At 31.8% G+C, this 10,128-nt stretch overlaps 1 protein-coding gene across 2 annotated transcripts; it reads right to left on the minus strand.

Moving 5' to 3' along the window:
- Positions 1-1,692: 1,692 nt before the first annotated feature.
- LOC124640888 (syntaxin-12) lies at positions 1,693-9,776 on the minus strand. 2 transcript variants are annotated; one of them, XM_047178845.1, is made up of 6 exons: positions 9,669-9,776; positions 6,952-7,180; positions 6,284-6,449; positions 5,727-5,855; positions 5,157-5,295; positions 1,693-4,694 (listed from the first exon to the last, which is right to left on the minus strand). In XM_047178845.1, the coding sequence occupies exons 2-6, from the start codon at positions 7,170-7,172 to the stop codon at positions 4,519-4,521; spliced, it is 831 nt and encodes a 276-aa protein (XP_047034801.1). In that variant the 5' UTR covers positions 7,173-7,180; positions 9,669-9,776; the 3' UTR covers positions 1,693-4,518. The 2 variants fall into 2 exon arrangements, with proteins under 2 accessions (XP_047034801.1, XP_047034799.1); XM_047178843.1 differs by lacking the exon at positions 9,669-9,776 and adding an exon at positions 9,470-9,636.
- Positions 9,777-10,128: the final 352 nt, after the last annotated feature.

A 10,128-nucleotide genomic window follows, 5' to 3' on the forward strand; every position in this document is an offset into this window, starting at 1 on the left:
ATTGGCGACAATAAATCGCATTATGTAGTATAAGTTGGAAAAGTCCAAATTTATCTCGTTACCATACATATTGGCTAAATTTATTATTTTTCTTGTAAACAATGGCTGATGTGAGTTAGTTTTGTACCAATTTTTTTTAAGTGGTAACACCAAATATGGCGACTTTTTATCTCTTACTCTGCATCTGAATCTGAACGATAGACGAAAAATTGCTAAACACATCCATAATTATAATATATACGGATCTTTTTAAATTCTGTTGGTCGGAAATTATTGCTAACAAACAAATGCCATTGTGAACAAGAGGTTTTTAGGTTATGAAAAAACGAAAATTTTGATATTTTTAAGCATTAATGTTAACGTTGGTGTTTCTTTCACCCTTTTATTACAATTGTTTGTTTTATCTTTATTGTTTTAAAACGTTAAGACACAAAATAGAATATGACACAAGGGTAGTGTTGTGACGTCTTTGTGCTATATCGATACTTTTATCGCTTTTTTTTTTGTTGTAGTATTTATTTATTTTCAACTGTATTTCCATTCTCCCACTATTATCGTCTGTTAGCAATAATATCTATTATAGTTTTATGTAAAAATATCTTCGGTTTTAATTTGCTGGTGTTGCTTCTATTTTGTGTCACATTGTAAATTACTATCGAAATTATGTTTATTCAGTTTGAAGTTATTCAAAGCTATTTTTTAGATCTCTCTAAGATATTCGCACCCGTTTACTACCAATACTCCATATAGTATTTTTTATACTAATGTTACGATCATTTGTCAATAATATCATTATTCGCTTACCTCAAGTTTTGATAATAAACGGGTGCCCAATAAATATGTTCCTGAAGCAATATTTGTAATAATCTGATCGTTTAGTTTATTTTTTAATAAATATTTCATTTCGTGATACGTAAAAAATATTTTTAGAATTCCTAGGGTGATAGTGTACAATATTTTAAAATTCGATATTTGAACACAATTTATCCCATTTGACTCTTATTTAGTCTTAATATAAGGATTTAACTCTGGCTGGTTTACATTGGTATTTATCGACTGACCACCGACCCCAATAAGATTATGAAAAAGCTGGTCAGATTATGATAGTCTTATGAAAGTTTTTTACCAATTTTTCTTATGCTTTCCTAAATTGGATACTATCGATAAAATATTGTACACTATTTACCTATAGTATCATCATTCAAATAAAAATAGGAATGCGTGCTTATCGATGTAAACGCACCTCTGAATAGTTTGTTTTAAATAAATATTGTTCTTTGTCTACTAGTTCGTCAGTTTAATTTAGATACAAAGATATGATTCGGTATTCTGTTGTTTTATTTTCATCATTATAAGCCTTTCACAGATAGTATACAAAAATATATATTACTAGCTTTTGCCCGCAACTTCGTTCGCGTGGAATAGTGACTTCCGGCAGATTTTTGTTTTGACCAATAGATGGCTATACGTCCGGAATAAGTTTATTTTTAATTTTTATAATTTTTTGTAATAAAAACTATCCTATGTCCTTTCTCATATTCCAACCTATGTCCGTACCGAATTTCACACAAATCGGTTCAGTAGTTTAGGCGTGAAGAAAAGAGGGTCAGATAGACAGTTACTTTCACATTTATCATATTAGTTAGAATAAACAGGATTTCAAAGTGGTTGGGGATAGGAATAAAACGCTGATTTCTGACAAAGATTTAATATAAATATGTTTTACAAATTCAACAAAATATACGTTAATGATATACTTACAAATCTTTTGTCAAAAGCATCGATATTTCATATGCATACCATGAGTAAGTTGCTGAGTTTATCGATAACATAGTGATGTTACCAAGTGTCATTTCGATTTCAAAATAATGCTTTTAACAAAAGTAAAACAATAAAATGAAACTATGTGCAGTTAGTAGTTAAACAGCCTTCTTGCCTACTAAAATAATATTATAATAATATATTAAAGTTTATAAGTTACATTTATATATACAGGTGATAAAAACTATATTTATTGTTCTTTTTCAGAATAGCAAGTGAAATTATTGATGCTTCGAAACTATATTTCGTGCAATACTTGCTTAAATAGTGAAGGTAAAATAGGTTACTTAGTTTTTTTTTTTTTTAATTTAGAACAGGTACGTCGATATACGAATAAAATACAACCTAATCACAATTTGTTTTATAACTTGGCAACATTATTTAAAACTGTGTGACATTTTGAATTGCCAGTTTACTCTGTTAAGAAATTCAACCTTCGTTAGAAATGGCTTGCTAAGTTATTTTCATTATAATCTTGAGTTTTCTTAACTGAGGAATCTATTATTTTCGTTATTTCATACAGTTTGGTTAGTGACTCCTGTGTTTGCGTGTGTGTCATAAGTTACTGTGTGAAAAATCTTTGGAATGTCCACAAAAAAGAGCTTGACAGAAATTGATTAATAATATTACCTACTATAAAATTCCTAACTACTATTAGTACAATACATAAATAACACAATTATATATCTCTACATTACATAAGGCCTTATACACAGCGGTTACTACAGTTTTTTTTATTAACAAACCCGTACGCTAGAATAAAATATATTTTTTTTAAGTGGATAAGGAAAATATGAATCATAGACATTGGCGTAAAAATATTCTCATTAGATAGGTATTTCAATATTTTATGAGTAATAGGGATTATATTAAGTAGTAAATGTAGGTATCCATAAATAATTATTATAGTTATCTTTATTGCTATCTAATGAGTTATTTTCAGTTGTTATTACTATATAGACCATAATTTATTCCCGGGGCATAAGACAGGGAGAACCTTTTTATATTTTTGCTAATGCTACAGTTAAAAACATACAATTTTCGGAACCTTATTCGTAATAATAATGACACTATTGGCCGAACACTGAAAATTCACTTAATTTTAAGTGCTGCTTAAGAATCTTTCTATCATTGTCATACTTAAATAAACTGATTCGAAAGATTTTAAAGCAAGACTTAAAGTTTAGTAACGTTTCAGTATTTCGTAGTTAATTGTTATATGTATAAACTTAAAACATACAAACTTAGCTACCAATACTGTGACAAAGTAAGTAGATATAATAACGTGTCAAGAGTTAAATAAACTAGATTTTTGTGTGTAAATAAGAACTAAATAAACTAGGTAATTTTCATAATGTGTAAACAAAAACATAATAAATAATCACAGTTTAGTTATTCAGCGTTAAAATATTAAAATTAAACCCTAGATAATATTTTGCCTAAATTACTAATTAAAATTTATTTTCAGAAATTTATATGTTGGCCTTTTAAATATTTTTCTACATCTGTTACAACTGAATTATGGGCTTAGTTTAGTATTATTTGTACATGTGACACAAAATATCAGAATATTGGTATTTTTTTGTGATGGCAAGAATATAAAATGTTGCCACATATAAACTTAGCAACAACCTCAAAATCAGAATTTTATGATTAAGTTTAGCTTTTACACTTTAATTTAGAGACTTATAAAGATATAAATTAAAATATATGTCGCTTTTGCAGTAAAACCGTCCAACCAATCGGTAGATGAAATTCTGTTTGAAGACAGATTGAAACCTAAAATACAAACTAGCATCTTCCTTTTTACAAGTTAAAATGTGGGAAAGAACTAGTGCATAACGTTTTTGAAAGGATATTTTATATAATCCTTAAAACATTTATACATCTATACTAATATTATAAAGCTGAAGAGTTTGTTTGTTTGTTTGAACGCGCTAATCTCAGGAACTACTGGTCCGATTTGAAAATTTCTTTCAGTGTTAGATAGCCCATTTATCGAGGAAGGCTATAGGCTACTTTTTATCCCGGTACGGGAAGTAGTTCCCACGGGATGCGGGTGAAACCGCTGGCAGAAGCTAGTAAAACATATATGTGTTTAGTTTTTTTATGCTTTATAGTCGATGTTATAATGGTGTTGTGTATTTATGTCAGTCGGAAGACATAATAAGGCTACATAATATATAGACAATCCTCCACTTTTCAGATCTTTTGAACCCCATGTAGTATTTTGAAAGGCTGGTTTGCCTTTTACGTTTGGAAACATGGTAGGTAAAAGATATTTCATAGTACCTAAGTATTTTATCGTGTTCAGTGAGAATTAATATTGGCTTAGGCTGATTTTACACTTGTAAGTTGCATTTCCAAAATACTAGTTTGTCCTAACAGTGGGAAAATTTTGTAAGACAATATTATGGAATATTTCAGAATTGAAGACAAGTGATTTTACGCTCTGCTTTTTTTTCATTGTACCCATAAGCATTATTTTCATGTATTATCGGGTTAACTATTTCTGTTAGATTATTATGTCACCTTTCAAGTGCAAATTCCGCCTAAAACGCAAACTATCAACTACCCTCATTAAATTCGTTACATCGTCCACTGGGGCTTCAAATCCTATCATAAATTAGACACAAACTTCTGGGCACACTTACCCTTTACAAATCCGGATAATAATACTGTTTGAAGTTTGAAAGCCTATCTCAAAGCCTTAATAACCCATACGATGAAGACGATGGCTACAATGACAGCGATAATGATGAGTATGAACATTTTCTTGCGGTACCGACGTTGGTACTCGGCGGCTTTCGCTAGTTCGTCGACACCGGCTTCCACGTTCGCGCTGGCGGCTTCAATATGGCTTTCTACTGTGTCTGTAAGAGAAAATGATTTATTTTGATTATATAAAGTTTACTTGCTACTTTGCTTCTCATTTATTTTTATTGTAAGATTGCTCATTTATTTATATTGCTCAGGAAAAATGGTTACCTAAACTGTTATGCAACAAAAAAGAAGCGTTTTGCTAACTTTTAGTTTCTTTCTTTTAAGCAGAGTTTTTTTGAACTAATATGTACAGGATATTTAGGAAAATCTCTGTTGTTATAATTCTTGCAAATTCAAAGGCTGTTCGCAACTAAATTCCGAACACTTTGTCACCCGCTAATACCTAAAAATTGTTTCTGGGCAGCGAATCGTTTCATGAACCGTTACGACAAAAAGTTTGGCGAGAACTAAGAAGACTAATTTTTATCCGAATTTGCAAAGTAGTTCCCTCGGTATGCGGGTAAAACCATTGGAAAAAAATCCTTACTAAAATGTATGACCAAATAACTTACCAACAGACTGAGCCTGTTGATTGACCATGTCAGCTAACTCCTGTATGATCTGGTTAACATCCAACACATCGGCTTCTATCTTGTTAATGTACGCCTCTTTCTCAAGCAGCATGCTCGTCTCGAATTGTACTAGACGCGCCTAGAACATAAATTTACATATACTTACAGGAGTTAGAAAAATAAAAGATTCCGTCGAATTAAGAACTTTCTCTTTTTTAACAAATATTTTGTTCATTACCTAAATACTTCGTTTTCTATGGAAAAGCCTGAGTTCATCTATAACATAAACAGCAGTCCGCAATGAATAATACACTTTTAAATAATTTTGAAAGTAAACAGTTGTTTTGAAACGCGGAAATTCATGTTTTCGGTGAACTTGGGCCTAAACAGGTTATCTTTCTTTCTGTTTTAGTTTATTTATTTCTAGGAATGCATGCTTACGTATTGTTGCATTTTTTGACTCACCATACAATTACTAATAGAACTTCCTAGGCATACAAGGGTATGAGATATTTTTGACATCTTTTCATCGTTTAGAGAACCCTTATAGGATTTTGCCTTTTCTCTTACCTGTGCCTGCTGGTTAGCAATGAGCGTGGCCTCTTCGTCATCAGCGATGGCTTGCTGCTCCATCAGCTGCGGGTCGTTGCGCACACGCGGCGGCCGCGGCATGTGAGCCGCCATCTTTTCTGATACTTGCTGTAAAATTGACCAAATAAATTGATGTACCTATTTTAGAATCAAACTTTCTCTCTTTAGTTTTGTATTAACATCGTAAATAAATTCTTCAGATGAACGAATTTATAAGATCTTAAAGGCACGTTTTTTTGAATTCACGATGCATTTGCAGTGCCGCTAAAAAACGTAATGGCTTTTTCACGACACGTTTTTATCGTAACCCTTACAAAACTGACCGTTGTGCCTACGTAATTTGCGGTATATTTTAATGGCAGAAAATTGTGTGTGAAAAAGCTTTACGTTACTGAATAGTAGACTGGTATTCAAATATAGAACAAAATTCAAATAAAATATTTTAAAGGAATTACAAGTCAATAATTGCAAAAATTTCTCCAAAAAAGCAGTGTTACCTTGCAACTAGCACCACTATCCATTCAACTGACACTAACCTTCTGCACCGAAGAGTATTTAGCCAGTGCATCCCTAAAGGCCTGTGTGAGCCTCTCAACCTGCAGCTTCTGCGGCTTGTCGCCCCGACGCACTACCACGCCCAAGCGCTGTATGTCACGGGCTGTAGCTGATACGGAACCGTTCACTGTCTGTTGTGTGTCATGGCTGGAAGAAGTAGGGTTTGTGATTAGTTCAGTGTTGTAGGACTTTTGTAAAAACTTTCATTTATGTTAAGTATTTGGATATGGTCTATGCTTGCTTCAAACATGTAAAGTATTTTGGCAGAGGCAGCTACTCTTTAGGGATTTTGGGAGATTTGCTAGCTGCACAGGCCATATTAATGTAAACAAGCGTATGCACAGTCATAGTCTGATAAGACGTCAATCCAACATAACCGGAGAGAAATAAAGCACAGAACAATTATGTGCTTTCCAAGGTACAGCAGTAGCAATCAATAACTTTGCCAGACTGCTTTTTCAAAGAAAGTTGTTGGACTGCAGACTTCGGCTTTGTGAAAGTATTTTACAACCCACAAAGCTGTAAGAGCCCAACTCAGAAGTCGAATATATATCAGAGGTTTTACTTATTTTGCAATTACTAGCTGGACTACCACTAGGACATCCAATAAGCACTATATAGAATCTCTAGATACAAAACATATACTCACATTTTCTCCCTCAGCTGTACATTATCATTAGGCCCTCCAATCTGCTTCATCATCTTCTCCAGCGACCGCAACCCACTGTTGATGGTATTCACATTGTCTGCGATACCCTCGCTCAAGTTATACAGCTCAGTGGGGCTGAAGTCCGCGAAACCAACGTTGGGTACCGCAGCGGTGGCTCCGTAGTCGCGAGCTGAGCCGCTTATTGGTTCTCGTTCAGCCATTTTTTGTTCTGTAAAAGGAATAATCCAATATTAATATATAAGGAAATAAAGAGCTTGTGTGAAAGTTGATATGGTTAGAAAGAATGTTTAGTGTGAGATGAGTGCAGAGAGAAAAGTATGGAAGAAGAAAACATGCTGCGCCTACAAATGGGCATTTTTTGGAAGGAAAATCAATCAGATTTGTGGAATGATAAAATTCTCTAGAATGCTGCAGATGAAATAATACACATGATAGTAGGTATTTTATATTAGATACTTCTACAGTTGCAAAAATATAATACTACATTTACTCAAAATAACACAAGTTGAGATAGGTTGTAGACCGTTTAGATAACGTAAAATATCTATATTTACTACAACGTTATGAGAATGTATTTAATTAACATAATATTTACATATTAAAAAGATTACAGAAAAGTCGATAGATTGAATAAAGGTGAAGGACATTTTAAACGTAGTATAGTTAATACTTATAGGTGACGAATTTATTTTGCAAGACTTTAAAAAAATGTAGCATTCTTCAAGCCTATGAGACTAAGACTGCCTATGTTGTTAAATATAATAATAATGTAGTAATAAGCTACTGTTAAATTCTCCAACTTCTTTAAGTTGTGTCCTATTGGGTCCATATTGATTCTAGACTGTTAAATATACCACCTGTATAACAAGGAATGCTAATAAAGAATTGAGTATTGAGAAGTTAACATAATTACTGCTGTTTGGGCTGTTTACAAAATGGTACCTATGCTCATGTCTTGCTAAAATGTTTGGTCTTTTTTCAGTGCATTTACATTGTACATTTTCTTATTTCAATCATTTACATGTAATAACATTTCATTATGTAACATAATTGCGATTTTTTATCAATATTGCTACTCATTAAATGTGTAAAGGAAGACATTAATTGCCAAGAATATCACAAAGCTATAAAAATAAATATTTTTTTATTATGTAAGAGGAGAGAAAATAATACAGTGGTATTGTTGTATATCTTAATAAAGGTCCACAATGCTCAATTCCTCATTATCAATATTATCATTCCATATGTTATGCAGGTGGTACATTTTACTATTGCATTGCCCAGGCAACTGGGTTGATGAGAGAGGGCAGTCGCTCCTTGTTAAACACTGGTACTCAGCTGCATCCAGTTATACTGGAAGCCGACCCCAACATAGTTGGGAAAAAGGTTCAGATGATGACACAAAATGGGCCTATCATTGCACAGCTTATGGCTAGTAAATATTTGAAAAGGATTTAATATTATCCGGAAACAATGGTTTACACAACCATCAATAGATAGTTCTAACATTGGGATTGACAAAAAATACATTTTCCCTAAGTAGTAGGTAGTATCTACAGGCAAACCCTACCAAGTGTTGAATTTTGAACATTTATTGCATTGACATCCTATCAAATTAAGTACCACAAATATCTGTGACATTGTAGTACAAGTTTTAATAAATATTTTTACAACATGATAAAAGAATATTAACATTTTATTTTCAATTAAACTTATTTAATAGTTTATTAGCTTAGTTGTTTTGTTAACTTTTACTTTAACTTTTTGAATGAAACAAATAAGGTTATCAGAATACAGTTTACATGCAAAAAAAGATAGCAATTCAATATTTAAGTATTAAGAATGGTTTGAAACACTTGATCCGCAAAATTATAAATATTACTCAACTGCATAAGGAAAAAGTTAGTGTTTTTATGCTTTATATTGATTGATTTAGAGATAGGACAAAAGATTGTCTGATAATATAGTATGTCATGGTATAGCAGTAATAGGTGTTATAATTTTCTTACATGTTTTAAAAATAATATTTTTGGCAAGATAAGTAAAGCGATTTCTCTTTGAAATGATAATGCTGAAGCACACATAATAAAATTGTATTAAAAATACTGCTTTGGATAAAAATAAGATGTCACATGGCATGACAGTTGGTTACTGCAAAAATTCTTTGTTTATAGCGCAAATAATGACTCACGTCCTCCTTATTGTTATCTTCACGCGAAATATATGTATGTAAACATGCGTTATATTTCAGGAAAGTAAATAGGTAACCATTTAAGTTTTATTAAAAAAGGATGTTTTGATGATTTTAGTTCAAAAAAATTAACAAATATATAGCTATTTTTATATGTTGAGAAGTTTTTCGTCAGAATAAAAATACATACTAAAAATACACGAAACGAAATGCTTATTACGTTTTTAAATACGGAACTTAGTACAAGTTAGCTTAGAGAACAGACACATTGAACGGTCATCTATATAAAAAAGTTTAGGCTATTACCACTTATTGCGATGCAGGAAATGAACAAATTGATTCTTGTTGTGATTCACTACGATTTTTATCCACAATACATTAATTGATGACCGACAGCTACTCGACAAATTGTGAGAATACACCTTCACTAAAATGAACTAAGACTACTAAATTACATGATATTGAGCAACGTGGTTGGCGTAACCGGTTTACTAAATAACTTTACCTTAAAAATGTAGATTAGGATACTTAATTCAGTTTTTTCTACGGCAAAATTCTTTTGTTCAATTTCCAATCGACGGTCGGTCGATGGACTGTCAACTTGTCAATGTCATATAGTTTTGTTACGTCAAAAAACCAATTGCCAATGAAAAAAAGAAAAGAAAATAAATGTAAAATGGGAGAAAAAAATATAGTTGATTTTTCTTGTAGTGTCATAAAATACTTTATTAAGTTTAATGAAATCATTTGCGACCAAGCCAGATAATATTAATCAAAGTCAGCAATACATTTAGCATTTTGGTTGTCTTACATACCCATAGATGGCAGTACACGTCAGTTTATTTAGTTTGTTGACTATTTTTGTAGTTGCCGACATTTTTGTGGTGAATGTTCGATTCCTGCATAAAACTCGTAGGTGTTGGTTTCATAAAAGTATGTATTAAATATGTTTTCTAACCGCGTCC

Source organism: Helicoverpa zea, chromosome 21 (genome assembly GCF_022581195.2).
Source record: "Helicoverpa zea isolate HzStark_Cry1AcR chromosome 21, ilHelZeax1.1, whole genome shotgun sequence".
Taxonomy (NCBI): domain Eukaryota; kingdom Metazoa; phylum Arthropoda; class Insecta; order Lepidoptera; family Noctuidae; genus Helicoverpa; species Helicoverpa zea.